At 44.9% G+C, this 18,323-nt stretch overlaps 1 protein-coding gene across 5 annotated transcripts in view; it reads right to left on the bottom strand.

The window, feature by feature from the left end:
* Positions 1–18,323, bottom strand: part of CELF5 (CUGBP Elav-like family member 5) — a 473,699-nt gene that overhangs the window by 35,936 nt on the left and 419,440 nt on the right. For all 5 annotated transcript variants that reach the window (XM_069648428.1, XM_069648437.1, XM_069648412.1 and 2 more), the window contains 3 exons: positions 5,833–5,979; positions 4,941–5,006; positions 3,953–4,036 (listed from right to left, as the gene is read on the bottom strand). In XM_069648428.1, coding sequence (XP_069504529.1) covers positions 3,953–4,036; positions 4,941–5,006; positions 5,833–5,979 — 297 coding nt within the window. The remainder of the gene's footprint in view (positions 1–3,952; positions 4,037–4,940; positions 5,007–5,832; positions 5,980–18,323) is intronic.

The following is an 18,323-nucleotide window of genomic DNA, read 5'->3' as shown; positions in this document are numbered from 1 at the left end:
AAAAATATCACCATATTTTTGGGGCAATATCAAGGCATGGAACCTGCGGTGGACACCCCCGCAGCCCCTGCATTATGTTTAAAGGAGTGGGGGACACCCATGCAATCCCTGCTCCCAAAAACACCCAAAATTATCCCCCTCAAAAATATAGCCTATGGCTGTTCCAAACAACCATATATAATATACGGCGATATTTGTGGTGGGGATAATATGTAGTGATACCGGCTATCCATGGTTAAATGCAGACCCTGGCAGGTGGAACTTTGGGTTTTATCAGGATTTTGGCAGGAATATACATATCCATTTGTAACTACCAGGCAGATTCTGGGAGGTGTCAGTAGACATACTCAGAAGAGGTACATGTTTGCAGTATACTTTTCAGCATGGAGCATTACAAAGGTGGGGTCTGATTAGAAGACCTCCCTTTCTGACACAGAATTTCCCACATAATCTTGTATAGATTTCTTTTTTTAACTCAGGCTATTGCACCCTCCCATATGGTATTCTGTCACCGGGGCAAATGCGCAGTACGCAAGCAAGTATGTCGTATGACAGTGTATATTATAGTCCCCTCGGGCTGAAGACTGGACAAAATCTTGGAGCACATACTTTAGGAATCATTTGGTTACTCAATAAATATATACAAGACAGTAGGAAAATGCAATTTACACTAAAATATAGATAACATGGTATTTAAACTTACAAGAAAAATAATAAAAGCATATGATAATAAAATATTTTTGTGGATTTTCTTGTTGAACAAAATTCTTTTGAATTTAAAGCAGATGGGGCAGGGTGTTGCCTCCAATGGGGAAAAAAGAAATTGGCCAACCCTGCGTCAAAATATTAGCTTAAAAAACAGACTGATATGAGAAGATGAAAATTAACACAGTGACATACTTAAACATTCCGATCAGCCTATAAAAGGAAAACAAATCAAATTGGAATCCAAAATTAATATAAATCCACAGTTCAAATATCTGTAATGACCCGAGTGCTAAGGGTCACTGATTGTATAATTGGAAAAGGGTCAGTCTGACCCTTGCCCTCGGATAAGTCCCTGGGTGAGGACTTGTGGGAACCCGTTTAGCTGATTTCCATTAAACAGTTTCTTCTCTGCCACCAGCTGAGTAGTGAGGACCATCCAGGCCAGGATGGCAGAAGATGCTGAACCTGGTTGAAGGGTCATATGAGTGTGGAGCCGGTGCCAGGTTCTCTGTGGGATGAAGTTTCATGGGTTATGTGTCCATGACTCAGGTTCAGGCCACACAACACCCGCTGAGATGCTGGTGGCTGCAGGTTAGTCTAGTATCCTTGGGACTTGCCCACCGTTCCATTTTCCATGAAGCACCCAGAAGAGGTATGATTCGATGCCACCCCAAATAAAAATGGCCAAAAATGGGCAAAATGCCCTTAAAACCAAGAAAGTAATTTGGTCAGAAAACAAAGGCAGACAAAAGAAGGGAGCGTGCACTGATATGCGTAGGTGTTGAGGGCACAAAGTGGAGGAAGATGGAGGCCATTGGGGGGCCCACATAAACACACAGAGCATTGGCAATTAATAGAAATCGAGGCAAATTTAGCCAGCATGCCCATTGGGAAGATATAGGCCCGATAATAGAATGTGTACATGGTTACTAGTCGTTTCATTAGTAAATAATGTATACATTGGCCCTTGGCACTCTGCTGTGGCCAGGTCCAAGCTCTGCCTGGTGAAAGGTGTGGACACGCATCCAATCCCAAGTAAGAATAGGTTGTAGCATTGCACTTCCTGACATGGGAGGGATCGTGGCAACGGGGGAAATCTAGACTGTGGGCCTCATTCCGAGTCCGGCTGTAACCCTGTCCGCGCTCATCTCTCCCTCATGGTGCTTTCACATCTCCCATGCGGATGTACCGCACGGATCCCACACGTTGTGCACTTGCAAACACATTTTATTAACGGCGGTGACATGATGAATGTATATATTTTGAGTTGATTGTTTATATTCCTAATTGTCTGCATGTTAGATTCTTTTGAAGTGCAAGTATCAGCGCCGTCTTGGCCTCTTGGCGCTGAAGAGTCCTGTCCGCAGTGTCCTATCATTGGATCATCCTAGCAGCTCAGGAGGTTCTATAGAAGGCTCCTTCAGTGGCTCCTACATTGGGTAGCAGCAGGTTCCATGGTTCAGTTCCAGGAAAGAATGGCTTCCTTGTACATTTTGGAAGCAAAATAGCTAAGGAATTATAGGGACAGAGAACATGCCAGGTCTGATAGTGGACACCTTGCTCGATCAGAAACCATGGCCGCTTTCCATAAACGTGCACCATACAGACTGTCTGGAAGCGTGCGCGCCTGGCCATTGCCAGCCAGTGCAAATACCTCCAGGCGGGCGATGCATGCTTGGAGGTGCCTGTCCAGAACAGTAGTCCAACAGCCAGAGTCCTCACTCTTTGCAAGGGGGTTCTCCAGGCTGGCGATACATGCTTAGAAGTGCTTGTTCAGAACAGTAGTCCAACAGCCAGAGTCCTCACTCTTTGCAAGGGGGGTCTTCAGGTAGGCGATGCATGCTTCTTGGAAGTGCCTGTCCAGAACAGTAGTCCAACAGCCAGAGTCCTCACTCTTTGCAAGGGGGTTCTTCAGGTAGGCGATGCATGCTTCTTGGAAGCGCCTGTCCAGAACAGTAGTCCAACAGCCAGAGTCCTCACTCTTTGCAAGGGGGGGTCTCCAGGCTGGCGATATATGCTTGGAAGTGCTTGTTCAGAACAGTATTCCAACAGCCAGAGTCCTTACTCTTAGCAAGGGGGGCTTCAGGTACAGTGGGATCCTTAGGAAGATTCTGTTGGAACAGTCCACACGAGACTGCACTAATTTTCCCAGCGCACACGGAGCAGAACAATGCCATGTGTCATGGGTTCGATACCCTGATCGGGCTGTTTCTGCGGTTCATAAATGAAACCATGTGTGGGTAATAAGAGTGGCACTGATTATAACAGTGCTGAGAAGTTGAAGGAATCTGGCATGAAGTGCTACATGAATCACCAAATTAATATTATCCTTATTCTTATTAACCATGATAATAGTTGTGTATCTGACCCTGGGCTTATCCGAAAGTATCTGCCACTCCCACATTCACCCCACGCACCCACAGCTGATACTGTCATGACATACAGAAGGAAGCTGAACTGAAACAAGTCTCCTGGTGGTTACAGGAGGCCGCTGGCTGTTTCCAAAGGCTGTCCTCTGTGAAGTCGAGCACCCACGGACTAAGCCTTCCTGGATAAGAGGGACAATGAAGTGCTTCCCAACTAGTGCATATGGATCACTAATAATGGCTCCTCTCACAACCTATCCTGGCTGTCTGCAAGCCAATAGCAGGTGGGAGTTTTGCAAGGAGTGGAGTCAACAACATCAGCGTAAATGTTCCTAAAGCGTGCAGGTGCCGCTGCTACTCTGCAGTGTGTGTCAGGGTTGTGAGAACTGCTCGGCCCCACCCTCAAAATAACCCTGTTGTTGTAATAGGAGCATGTTGATTGAATGGTATGATTGATGATCATTAGATAAAAATGTTTGTAATGTCTTTTTAAATGTGTTTTTATGAAAAATAATTCAAGAGATTTATGTTTTGCAAAATTGCATTCAGCTTCAATAACTATCCCCATTAGGGTGTTAACCCTGCTAATGATTTAGACAGGGACCCTCCACCCGTACCTGTGTTACATACAGGACCTCTAGAGAGGGGTAGTCAATCTGTAACTTACACTTTCTCTCCTTTAGACTCTCCCTTCCAACAGATTTGACCCCCCGTCAACAAAAATTAGGGAGTACCCAATTATCTCTTCCCTCCTTCTCAGAGGTCATGAGACACGAGGTGCGGGTGTGGAGGGCAGATTGCAGATTTTGGGGCGGTCCTGACAGTGGAAAGGGATTGCAAGAGTGCGAGGAATGTGCCAGGTGCTGCTCATCGCTTACCTTCTCGCTGTTGATGCTGCAGGATAGGAGGACCTTGAGGAACCGCCTGGGCCACAGGGGTCAAGGCGGCCGTCGGATAAATGGCTGCATGGACAAGAACACATATGGTTAGGTTATTCTGGACAGTCTCCTTGGGCCCCTGCAGATGTCCCCAGGGTTTGCCAGATGTTTAACATGTTGAGATGCTGCAAAGATCCAGCCATCAATCTTTTATGAACACTTTACTCAGCGCTAATGCCAAACTACTCGAATTCTCCCCACTTTTTGGTGACATTCCAGTGGGGTTTCAAAAGCACGTCATTGTAAGCTGCTAGCTACAAAACAATAGCTTTCATATGATACGATCTGGCATTTACAGCGCGCCTATACACAAGTGTTTCAAGGCACGACGAGGCAAGGGAGGGGAACAGAGGGAAGACAGAGATAGCGATCTTACTAGGCCAGGTGACATTGAGATTGCGCAAGTGCAAGGGAGAGGGGGAATTGGGAAAAGTGCGAGGGGGAAGGGGAAGATCAGTACACAGGATAAACAGTAAATAAATAAGAACAATAAATAAGAATAAATAAGAAGTGCGGCCAGTTGGTGGCAGGTGCAAAGCTAAGTGCAGACATCAGGTGTCGAGGGCTGGTAGGGGGTTTACCAAATATTTCTTTATTTCTTTATTTTTTAATTCTCTTTATTGGTTACAGATGGGATTTATTTAGCCATTTAGGGAGTTATTTTGTTGATTGGGTTTACATTTTGTAAGACTTATTTTAAATTCTTGGTATTGCTGCTTTTTCAATTGTATTGTATCTAGCTTTCAAAATGATTTCAAATGCTCTCTGTCTATTGACTTCTAATCAGCAGACTAAAGTTGAGCCTAGGTAATGCTGACACACCTGACTTCTGCTCTATGATATGATACGATAAGTCATTTATAACGCGCCTGTACATAAGGGTTTCTATACCCCAGCAGGTGGCCCATATGAAACGACAAACGAGTACCTGCATACTGCTGCAGGCCGGCGAAGGCTGGGTGTATCGTCTCTGCCGTTAACGAGGGACTTTGAGCTGAAAAAAACATGGGGAGAAATGCGAATCAGGAGATGGAAACACAAGATATGTGAACAGACAACAACAAGGTTGGGCGCCAGGTGTCGGCAGCCATTCATTGGTGCAGAGCAGACATTGGGTTAGCCAACGAGCGATCGTGTCGATCCATCTCTAGCGATCACGTGCAGGTTTATGGTGGCAGCCATGATAGAGCGGTTCCATGTTCTTTCATCGACAGGTTTTCTAATGCCTGCTATTTCAACGTGGAAAGAATAACGAAAACGTTCATCGATTGCTTTTATTTTATTTTAGGGGGGTGCCACCCCAATCCCTCCCTCACCCACCACTTTTAAACTATTCTGGCCCCCCCAACCTCTTAACAGCCCTTTCCCACACCTCCAAAAAAATCGATGAAACGTTTTCGTTATTCTTTCCACGTTGAAACAGCCGGCGTTAGACAACCTGCCGATAAAAGAATCTCGTACCGATAGACCTTCCGTTCAAGGTGACGAAAACACAGAGTAAGTCATATACGTGTGCAGAGTGCCCAAGGGTTAAACATAAGGAGAAGCTTCGGGTCTCCACACATGACCATCCGTATTTATTACAGTGTCTGTGCTCATGGTCCCAAATGGATAACCTTCCCAAAGCCAGACAAGCTGCCTGTTCGATGCATGCACCCAAATATGTCAACAAATAAATCAGAGGATTATGATACGCAAAACTTATTTGTAAAATTCTCGGTCTGAAGAACAGATTATTTTAAATATTCATAAAGAAAGGTGAGGTGTGGCGACTCATGCCTTGTGATATCTGTAAGGCCAGGGGAAGGGGCGGTGGGTACCTGGGTAAGGCACGAGTCCATTGGTGTAAATTGTCTCTAGTGCTGGGTGTCCATTGGGAAAAGGCATCACCCCGGTAAAGCCATTTGTTAACGGCGCCACGAGGCCGGGAACTGATGCAGTGCCAATGACTGGAGGCGAGTGCAAACCTGCAGGAAACAGAAGCCATGCAAACACAGGAAATTCATTTAGCATGTGTAGAAATACTGCGCTCCAGACAAGGTTAAAGGGCTATGAAGCCAGGATTGTATCCTTTATGCGCGCATTAGCCTTTTCTAGTATTGTTGGTTGTTTTTTTGTGTGCAGGGAATGTATGCTTTCTCTTAACCTGTGTCACCTTTTTGATTTAATATGTTCCATTTGTTGTTGGTCAAGATAATAAGTTATAACAAAAAAATAGTGACTAATCACCCCTCCCTTAACTATACACCTTACTGTTAGGCACGCTCGTTTGTCATGCTAGGTGTATTGCAAGCATGTCAGAATCCAACCATCTTAGAACACATTATTCAATATGTATATAACTTTATTCGTCATACTCTCAAGATTCATATACAAATGAATTGGTGTACAAAACATTCAAATATTCTCAACAATAGACATTTCATAAGCATTTCATAAGCAAACTCATCATAACAAATTATAGTGTTTAGGGGTTAGTATCATTGTGGTTCGATATATTTAAAGCTATTTATCGTCTGAGACAGGATAATAAGTGTTATTAAATAGTGGGTCATCACATATCTGGACTCGTCCTGATCAGTTCTTTGATTTATAGATGTACGTTTCCTCCTGGAGAGACCAGGGAATAGCCAGGTGCCCGTTTAGGTTTTAGACGGGGTTGTCTACATCCTTAAGAACGGTCTCTCTTAGATGATAAAGCTCTGGATAAAAAAACACTGCCTATAAGACAAAGACTATTTTCTGGAACAAAAGGCACGCTCATGTTCACACTAGGAAGGCATATTCAGTGGCTCTGAACCGCAGGGGTGGCATGTGGGGCATAGCTGCAATGCCCTATTCTATACACACATTTCAGGTAGAAGGACTCTTCATGCTTTTATACACCGGCCATAACATTCGTAGTGCCTGCTTAGCATATCCCAATGCTCCAACCACGAGGATATCACACTATACTGCCCGTATGATCCTTAATGAAAGTCAACCACATATGTGGTTGTCCCTTGAGAGCCATCTACCCGGGTTAATCAAGCTATGCTTAATTAAGCGCTACCCTGAAAGACAAGGATACTTCTCTGAAGCAGGAGACATGCTTCTGAGCTAATTTGCAAACCCACAATTCATTTCCACTGGCTCTGAACTGTCGGTGAGCTTCCAGAGATGACTACTGGGTGGAGCAGTGGAACATGTGGCATAACTGGACTAGCCTATTCTACGCTCTATGTATATATCTTCTCGCTTTCTTAGTCCAACACTCAGGAGAGGGGACATCAAGGAGGGTAATCATGCCTCTGGAAGGTCTGTAAGGGGTCAAACAAAGTTTCAGGAGGATTCGATCTTCGAAAGAGACGATGTACCGTGCTATGGTTGCAGGTCCCAGGGTATTGGCGAATAGCAGCCAGAGAAGGTCACAGCTCATCGTGGGATGGCTCAAATTGTAGGTTGTCTTGGGACTCATTGGGCCCACGAGTCCAAGGGAGGGAGTCCTCCTCCTTGGAGCTCCCCTGTTGCATGGAAGATGGGGACAAGACTGCAGCGGTCATTTGGCGGGCTCCGACAGTCACTAGAAGTTGCTGCATGTAGTTCATGTCATCCTCTGCATCAAGATTCTTCATTCCAGTGGTGGACTTTCCTTCAGCCTATTGTTCCATCCCTCTTATGCTATAACCCAGCCAATCAGCAGGCATACACCATGAACACTATGGGTGGTGACTGTCCTTTCAGGACAGCCAGCCTCCCAGTTGGAACTGGTTCCAGGCAGGAACAGCAGAAGAAAAAGAGCAGCAGAGTGTTTGAGTTCTCCCCTGTTTTCTGTCTTTGCAGACACACTGGCTCCTAGGTGGGATTTCCCAGGGAAACCCGCCAAAGACACAAGTCAAACCAAGGCCTCACCCACCCTGCATGGCAGAAGAAGGAACAAGAAAGGACAAGCCATCTTGAATTGGCAAAAAAAGAGCACTGTCACCATCAGTGGTAACCATTCTGTGCAATACCACAGCTGTGGGTACAGCCTGTGAGTACAAATTATACACAAGTGGATAGGATATAACCACTGCCACCAGTCATTCAAATTGGCTTGTCACCGTAACCAAAACGTTACAGGAGTAGTGAGGAACAGGATACAGTGTAACCCCTCAGCACTCCACAAAATGTGGGGTGTGCTGATCCCACAATAGAAAAGATAGGAAGGATATACAATATCCCCCAGTCCTTGGGAACATGCGTTCTCACAAGGAACATGGCATAGAATAAAAAGGGAAGCCCAAAGGGCTTCCACCAACACTGCACAGAGAGTGCTGTGTGCTGCAACAGTCAATGACAGATGCCACAACACTTGGGGGAAAGCATGACTCCAAGAAAAACATATTTAAAAAAATACAAAGTGTCCCATAGATAAAGCAAAAAAATGAGTGCGTTCCCACGCACTCAGGAGAACTGACCTAAAAAAAATCAAGAAGTGCTGGGGACTCACGGATGGAGGAGATTGTAAATACAAATGAAAATCGACCCAACAGAAGGTCCACATCTCCCTTTTGGGCTGCTTGGGTCTGGTAGAAAGGTTTGAGAGAAGTCTGTCTTTGGAAAGTGATCTTTGGCCCATAGACATTTCTGCCATCTCAGCCTGATCACATGACACACCAGGCATGTTAGGAGCCGAATCCTGGCTGTAGACAATTCTTCATGCCATCTATGCCTATGGTTGGTCTGCTAAAAGCACCTTGAAGGGTTTAAGATCCTCAACATTGGCAAACCACATCTGCCCCTGTTTTCCTCTGCTAATTGGCAGCTTGCAAGTGAGGCTTTACGCTCAGGGCAATTCTTGCTCGATTGAACCAGTACATCGATTTTCACAAACCCCAGGGGTTACGGTTATTGCAGCAGAAGCAGCTCTGCCTTTGCCGAATGCAGAACACACCACCCACAAATCGAAGGAGATCAGACATCCCCTGAACATAGTCCTGTGAATCTCTAAACATGCTGACAAACACTTCGAAAACTATGCCAGAATACAAAGGTTACATTTTTAAGCATAATTCACTAGAGGCGATATACGATCGTCTGTCCTGTGCACGAGGCAAAGACTGCACCATGGAGGCTAACGCATCAAACAGGATTTTAAATAAAGGTTGACCTTAAACACATTGATCGCAAGGTATTCACAGGGACACACCTGGCCATGGATACTCACTGTGGGTAAAGAGCCAAAAACACCCCCAGGCTGTGTGCCCCTCCTCACATAGCACTGCTTCTCAAAGGTTTCTCTGGTGAAAATACACTGCAGGGCACCTTTCCCTTTTAAGCCACAGAGGCACCCGAACGTAGATGCCTTTTTTGCACAAACAAGCGTGTGGCAGGGGTTGTTTCTTCACATTTCTAGGTGCTACCTGACTTCAGAAGTGGGGTATTACACTTTGATATGATAGGTTATTCATAACCCGCTTAATACCCAGAGGTTTCTAAGCGCGGACCCGGGGATCACACCTGTGGTGCTCTGAGTCGTCTTGCTTCCAAAGTGAGCGCGTTGCCCCTGAGCTATCCTCCCAAGACAAATACTGTTTGAAATACAGAGAAGACTAACACAGGGGAGGCTCACTGCAGAAGATCCCCTCTGACCTCTTTAAGAAGCGCCAATAGGAAATGATAAATTGGCTAAAAATAATGTTAAAAAGAAATTAGACCAGGGATGCAAAATAAAAGATTCTATGTGATATGGTGACTGCAAAATGCCCGCGGCCAAAAAGAACGAATTTATTTTGCACTTAGCGACACATTTATATGCGGGGGATAACCCCATATTTCCCCCATACTCCGCTTTCAATAAATGGTTACAGTTGAAAAGTGTACATTTTAAAAAAAAAAATCTGTCTTTTTGCCCGCAGGATTTTTTGCGGCGATCATATCACTGGACCCCAAATAAAGAACGTTTTTCAGGAAGGCATTTTCACATGGCACCCCATGCAGTAATGAAAAAAAAGCGTCTTCTTGCGTAAAGTTCCTGATGACAAGAGATTATATCATAAAATGCCCCACCATGACCTGCAACCTTCTCACAGCAACCTATGTGTTCCCCACTACAAACATCTCCATACCCAAAATTAAGGAGAAAAATATCACCAACTCAAAATCTCGACATTTCTTTTAAAACACACGCGAATACGAGACCACAAGAGGGCAGCAGATAACGTTTTTTCACCAGATTACAAGACTTGTTGCAATGAGAGAAGACTTCCCATCTACAACAGGGACACATGCCTGAAGCTCTAAGCTAATATTAAGCAATACATCCAAAAGCCGGGAACATATTTATAATGGGGATCCTACCCCACCTCCTCTCCCCACTGGCAACACTTACAGATTAAGAAGGCATATTACAAGGTAAAATAGACAACCATTTGACTTACCATTAGTTTCCAAGAAAAGCCAGCAAATCCATTCATTGTAAATCAAGGAATACAATTATAATTCATATCTTCATATTTCAAAAATAATTTTAAAAAACAATATTTGAAACAATTTCCGGATCCCTATCGCTGAAATCTCTATATGAAATTTCATTTGAATCTGTTCGTAACTGCTGAGCGCAAAAGGTTGTGGGCTCAAAATGTAGCTATCCCTAAAACCTGTAGATTTTGCGGTTTATATGAAGAGACTTTCAAACACCTAACTATATTTTGTACCGCCTTCCGTATGGAGAGAACGAGATCTTTGGGGACAATCATCCTGAGTCGACCGAGCTTAACTGCAGATGACTGGTGGCAAATCTTATTCGATGAATCTGATCGAAAATTAACATTGGCCCTAACATTCTTTTTGGATGCATTGAACAAACGGATAAATGAGGATCTATGAGGTTTCAACCAATTGAACTATGTATTTACGATGCTACGATAGTTTTCTTCTTTTTTTTTGTTTGTTGCTCAGTCTTCCTCTTCTATGTTGTGATGTTTAATGGAGTACTTAGTTTTTTTGGGTAATTTTAAATAATGGGAGCTTTGTTTTTTTCCTGAAGACATTATATTTTAAAGGTTTGTAACAAACTAATAAAATAAAAAAACAATATTGTGAAGTATGTTTATGGGGAAAAAAAGCCTAATCTTTAAGTAATCCTGGTGTGTGTTTGACACATTACAATTAATGACTCCGGACTCAGTGGGGAAACAACCACTGACAAAGCCAACAGTGCAGAAACATGCCGAAGGCAGTCTTCCTTACGTCGTGCCTTTGCTGTCGTTTGCATTTCATACTGTTGTGGGCACACTTTCTTTTCTGCTCATTTTTGTTCTTGTGCTAAAAATTGTTTGTATTGTTTGTTTCTTTGTTGTATGCGCCCATACGCCTTTGGGTACCCGGTGCGCAATAGAAATAATAAACATAAACTTAATAATAAACAGTGTGTGCTTTTTTGCATGCATGGGATAGACGTGGGTAAGGCCAAGGCCATCTTAAGCATTTTTGGGGCCTGGGGCACGGTCACTTTTGGGGCCATCTTCACCGAACCAAAGGAATGAAGGGACCCAGAATATCTGGTCACGCTCGCACCTCCCCACCCATCGCGATCACAACCCATAGCTCTGTTTTCTGCCTCACAGCGATGAGAATAAGCACGGGTGCTCCCCTCCAGTCCCAGTACCCTCTTCTTTCTTGCTGCAATCAGAATGATAAACCAGCAGCATTTCAAGGTCCACATTAACAGTCCATGACAAGGGTACTTGTGTTCTAGCGTAAGACAGGACACTTTTCATCCAAAGCAGTCACGAGGACAGTGTACTGGCAACAGTATAAATGCAGGGCAAAGATCGTACGAAAAAGGTGCACAAGGTCCAGAATAGACAGAAGACTCAGATTAGCAACCTGAAAGAATGCAAACATGCTCAATCATGGATACAGGAGACCAACTGGAAGCCAGGAGAAAGCTACACATACCATAGCAATGACAGAAGCTACCAGGAAGGTGTCCACGTCCAAACTGACTGAGATGAAGAGCGACATGGTTTTCAAATACTGTTGCCATTGGAGAGCACAGAAATAAGTGGCTGCGGTGCGCAATATATCAGTGCCCAATATTATAGAGGAAGGAACACTATAGTCAGTGAAATTCTGAGTGAGGCCTTTTTGAATATCAGACTTTGAGAACAAAATCATTCTGATGAGCAACAATTTTGAAGGGTGTATGGCAATTTTAACAGGTTAGGCAAATCGAGATTAAATGAGATGCCCTGGATCACACATTGGTTAAGAGGTGACGCTGGGATTTGCAGCCAATCTCCAATTGCTGCACTTTACCACTTTCTTTTCCAGTTCTTAACATGAATTAAAATAATCCAGTTATATACAACTCATTTAGAAAGTACACAAATCACATAATCCAGCATAACCATTTTAAAAATAAAATGTCAGAGAACTATATGAAGCAAAATAAGATTGATTCTTGCATCGTTGTCTCCATCATCAAGGAAAGTATATAATAACTGATGTGCTCCTAAAAGATCTTAAATGGATTTCTCTTTTGTATTTTAAAGTGTTAAATACATGAAAAACACAGGCTTGTGATATAGTTATTTATAAATGTGCATACATTGTTAAGAAAAGCAGAAACCTTCCATATCTGGTCCGCTTTCTTCTGTCTAGAACCCCTTCCACTCCAAAGGCCTCCATAAAGCGAAAGATTGAGTAATGGGCTAAACAATGTCACCAGCATGCGAGAGGGCAAATCTTTTCACAGACAACAGCACAGTAATGTCAGTGATATAAGATGATGGCCCTCATTACAACCTTGGCGGAGGACCATGGTGCTATTAGCACCATGGTCCATGCCGCTAAGGTTACGATTCCGCCATGGTGGATGGCGGAATTACCGCCCCATTCCAAGGTGAGTGGGGCGGTAATTACCCATTCACCATTTGCCCTTCCCCATTCCCATTTTTGCCCCCATAGGGCATAATGGGAATGGGGAAGGCGCTAATTACGGCACCGTAAATTACGGTGCCGTAATTAGCTCCAAAGTCCCTTTGCGGGTTGGATTTTTAACGCCTGCTAAAAGCAGGCGTTAAACACCAACCCGCAAAGGGACACTTGTAATCAGGCGTTAAGGGTTAACGGCGCCGACGGCGCCGTTAAACCCTTAACGCCTGAGTTGTAATGAGGGCCGATGTGTCCAGGATCATTGTATTCTCTGGTGGAAAAGCCAGTGCACAAGCATGACAGCTTTGGTTTCACAGTCTAGAATTTGGATACCTAATCACTTCTCCGGATTAACACGTTATGCTCATCATTGGAGGTGGCTGCCTGGTTTCACAACTCCCCCTCCGAACAACCCAATTTCTAGACCTTCCCATACTGATGGTATGTTTGTTTTAACAGCAACCGCTATCCGGTGCAGGCTCATTGCTGATAATAGCACCTGTTCTGCTACAAAGTACATATTCATGCAGATTTATCAACTTCAGACATAGGAAAAACTGGGGCGGCTTTGCTGGAATTTGGTATTGTAATCTTGCATATGAAAAACAGATCTATGCAATCCGTGCTTAACACACTGAGCTATCTTCCGAACCATTGCAGCACTCAAATGTATAAATAAGCATTTCAACTTTGGCTGTTGCACATGGTCACTATAGTCCCCACAGAAAGGGGAGAAGGCTACTGGAGTTGTGCTATAGTGAACACACAAACTATGTATGCCACAGTGAACACAGAAATCATTACAAACAGACAGGCAACAGCTTTAAAGCCTCAGCAGCACACCATAAACTATCCTGATGTGTGCTATTTAAGTTTGGTGAACGATAGGAATGGACTTCTTTAGATCAGACAGCCTTGTGAAGCCCCCTCCAAGGTGGCGGTCCGGGGCAATGCCCCTTTTTCCCTCCCATTTAAATGACATGCCAGATCCACACTGAGCAGCTAAAATATAGTTTTAAAATGCTAATTCAAGCAGAGGTTTCACTAAAGATAACTTAGAAAATAGTCCTTCTTCCCATTATTTTTTGTTTTAGATATTAGGTGGCACTAAAGCGCCACCTATAAGCCACAACGATTGCATTAGTGTATAGCTAGGCATTAGAGTACAGATAGGGAGAAATGCCATATGAGGAGGGACACACAGCGTGTAGGTGTTGTTTGGTTATTTACCCACCCATTGAATGACCATGGCCATGTTTATCCCCATGGTCAATCCCACACAGCTCGTGTCCCTCCCTGCCCACAGCACATCCTCCTGGGATCTCTTTGAGCTAGCTGTATCAAGCCTTAGAATAAGACGTTGTGCTCCAAGTGCTTGTCAGTGCTTATTCAAAGCACCCTACAGAAAATTAATGACTTAATTGGGGTGGTTCAGCCACAAGCACTATGTGGGTCCTTCACTGAAGTCCTGTTAAAAACAGGCATTGGCAAAGCCAACAGTTTTGGGTAGCATATACATATTAGGAATTTGCCAGGCACTGCTATTATATGCCCAGGTACTCGCACCATTTTGCTTTCCAGCTGATACCATCAATGGCTAGTTAATAATGCCTTCCCCATGCCTACACAAAAGCCAACAATGTTGGTATTACCAATGCTCGTTTATTATTATTAAACAAAAATAGAGAATCATAGGCTGCACGTATTTCATATTCTCCATTTTCTCACTTTATTCATTTTGGTTGAAATTGGCAAAAAAATGAGCACAAAATGTGGGTGCACAGAAAAATAGAACCACATCTCTCTTTTTATTTCGATAGGCATGGTTTTTATTAGGGCGATGTATCCCCCTACGAAAATAACATGTTTTATTTTCACTTTTATTTGTTAAGCAGTTAAATGAAGTCTCTACTTTTTGTGTGATAGCTATTACCCGGGTGAAGTGGCAGCCCTTTTGGTTGGGCCTCCTGTTGTAAACAGTGGGGGAATGGAGGCCTTCAAATATGTGGGTATGAGCCATTAAAATGAGCCTTGTGTGCTAGGCGTTGCCACTTGAAACATCACATCACATCATTGCAGCTCAGAGCCAGAGCCATTGTAGATGGTAAATGTTAGGTCTGTGCTATCCTCGACATGAAGCTTCTATATGTCCATGTTGTGTTTTGATATGGAACTAGCGTGGATGAGGGGACAGGTCATTTTGTTGTTCCATTCTGTCCTTCGGTGGGTGCAGGGGGAGTTCTTCCTTGTTGTATGGTAATGGTGATGATGCTGACAGATGACTCGTGTTTGTCTTCAAAGAGGCTTAGAAGGCGCTTCTTAGAATCAAGATTATCTTCCTGGCTGTAATGTTGGTTGGTATGTGGGTGATGAATGGTGTGTTCTTCAGTGACCACTAGTGTAGCGACGCCCCCCCCCCCCCACACTCCCCGTGATGCATGGGGCCCTTTCACACCAGTTCTTGGGGGGCACAAGCCAGTCCTCCCCCAATAGGGTGAAGGCTGATCCGGGGCTTGCAGCAGGCGAAGGAAGCGCCCTTTGGCAGGTGTAAAATGAAACATTCAGCTCCAACCCCTTCTCCTCCAGATTTCTTGCAGCTCACATACAGGAACCAGCAAGCTCTCGCAGCATGGAGGAGCTGAGGGTGGCCTGAAGTGACAGACCGAAGCTCGGATAACAGGTAAGGAGGCTTTAAAAATATGTGATGTGTATTATGCATGTGTGAAGTGCATGCCAGATGTAGGTATGTGCTATGGGTCAGTGAGTGGTGGGTGAATGAGAAGACATGTGATAGTGTGTGTTTTTGAATGCTCTGGGTGGCTGGGTGGTTGTGTGCCTGTGTAGAGAATGCAGTGAGAGGGGAATGTAAGATCAGGTGTAAAAGTAAGAATGTGAAAGTGACTGTTCTGGATGTGTGGGTGTGTGCCTGTGTGGAGAATGCAGTGAGTGTGGATGTGAGGGAAGGTATGTGTGAGTGCCTTGTGGGTGAATGAGTAGAAATGTGCTAGAGTTTGTGTTTGAATGTCCTGGGTGTGTGGGTGCCTGTGTGGAGAATGCAGTGAGAGTGGATGTAAGAGAAGGTGTATGAGTGAGTGACTGCTGGATGAATGAGTAGGAATGTGATAGTGTGTGTTTGAATGTTCTGGGTGGCTGCATGCCTGTCTGGAGAATGCAGTGTGGGTAGATGTGAGAGAAGGTGTATGAGTGAGTGACTGCTGGATGAATGAGTAGGCATCTGATAGTGTGTGTTTGAATGTTCTGGGTCGGTCTGTGCCTGTGTAGATACTGCAGTGTGAGGGGACGGGAGAGAAGGTGTATGGGTCAGTGAGTGGTGGGTGAATGAGTAGGAATATGATGGTGTGCCTTTGAATGATCTGGGTGGGTGCATTCCTGTGTGGCCAATGTAGTGCAGGTGGACGTGAGAGGTTTATCGGTGAGTGAATGGTGGGTGAGTGAGTGAGTCTGTGTGTGTGTAAAGTTCTGGGTGGGTGCCAGTGTGAGTGTATGTGAGAGAAGGTATATGGGTGAGTGACTGGTGGGTGAACGGGTATGAATGTGATTGTGGGTGCATGTCTGTGCGGTGAAAGTAGTGTGAATGAATGTGAGAGGATATCTATGGGTGGGTGAAAGAGGATGCGTGTGTGTGTGGGGGGGTCCTTGGGAGACTCGGGAAAACTAGAGCTTTTTTTTTGACACATCCTTTATTCACCTTGCTTGTTTTACTGGTATTTACGGGCAATGAAAAGTTAATGTATGTCATTACCTGGCTAGACTGACATTTTGGTACAGCCAGTCAAGCCATTGCTTACTGTGGCATGACATTTATTACTTGCCATCTTTGATAAAGCAAGCATGATAAGTAGTATCACCTCGCTAGACTGACGTTCTTCTGTAGCGGCCTGTATATTTCTTACTGTAGCATGACTTCTTATTAACTGAACATCTATGATGAAGCAAGGATGATATGTGTTTTTATGGGTCTAGTCTGGCTTACATTGGAACCATTTTGGATATGTTTTCTTATTGTGACATGTCACTTTTTTTTTTAATAACTCTGTTTATTGAATTTAAACAACAGAACATAAGAGACGTATGAGAATAAGACATGAATCAGCAGTATACATGTTGAAGGCAATCGTCCATATCAACAGGGCCCGTGGGGCCGAGGACCAAAAGACAACAATAGGACCAGGCAGGCAAACAAGGCAAGCAGCACTATCGGTGCACCCCCACCCGCAGAGCTTATTGAGCGTCTAGCCATTTACCCCATATTTTCTCAAATTTGCGGGGGCAGCCCCTTGCATTATAGATTCGGCGCTCTAAGGTTGCGCATCTGTCCAGCTCATTACTCCATCGGTTCAGGCTCAGTGGTTCGGCCGATCCCCACTTGGCCGCTATAAGTCTTTTGCCCGCCCCCAACGCAGTTGCCAAGAACATTTTCTCATATTTGGACAGGTCTACTCCCCCCCCAATGCCCAATAGTACCATCTTGGGGTCCCTGGGAATTGGTGTCACCAGAGCGGCTGAGATTGTGTTAACACATTCCGCCCAGAAGGCCTGTATCGCCTGACAGTCCCATATCATATGGTAGAAGGTGGCGGGTTCGGTTTTGCATCGGACACATGTCTCGTCTTCTATTCCACCCCATCTGGCCATTGCAGTGCGTGAGTGATATGAACGATGTAAGATCCTCAACTGTATTAGTCTAAGCTTGGATTCTATCCCAATTTCTCTGGGGGACATTAACGCCTCTACCCAATCTTCAGGTTCCAGGGGGCCCAGATCCCTTTCCCACTTTGCCTTTAGCCCGTCGAGTTGTGGAGCCCCGAATGAGCTAAGGGCCTGATAGAGAGTGGAAGTGACCCTAGAAGAGATGTACTGCGGGAGAATATTGGTCTCGATGGGAGAGCAAGGGGGTAGGACCGTTGTGTCGGGGAATTGGGCGCAGATTGCGTGGGACAGTTGCGCATGCCGAAACCGGTCCATGGGTGCCAGGTCAAATTGTTTGCGCATTGTCTCAAAGCTCAGGAGGCGGCCCTCTTGTATTACTTGTGCTAATGTGTGTATTCCTTTGGTCAGCCAGTGACCGAATGAGCCCATTTTTACCAGTTCCGGGAGGAGCGAATTGTGCCATATGGGTTGCGACAGTGTTGGCTGGCCTTCCCAGCCGATTAGTTTGTGTGCGGCCCGCCAAGCTCGCCGGATGTGGTGGGTCATTTTGGGCAGCACCGGGAGTTGGTCGCGGGTGGCGTAGTGGACTTGGAGCGGTGTTAGTGTGGACATGGTCTCCAGCACTATACGGATGTGTGGCTGTGTGGGGTCTGCGTGCATCCAGTCATTCACTACTTCTATCTGTGTGGCCAAGTAATAGGTGCGTATGCAAGGTAACCCGATGCCTCCCTCCCACACC

The sequence above is a fragment of the Ambystoma mexicanum genome, chromosome 1p (genome assembly GCF_040938575.1).
Source record: "Ambystoma mexicanum isolate Mex_15411 chromosome 1p, UKY_AmexF1_1, whole genome shotgun sequence".
Taxonomy (NCBI): Eukaryota; Metazoa; Chordata; class Amphibia; order Caudata; family Ambystomatidae; genus Ambystoma; species Ambystoma mexicanum.
This window is presented reverse-complemented; position numbering and strand designations above follow the sequence as displayed.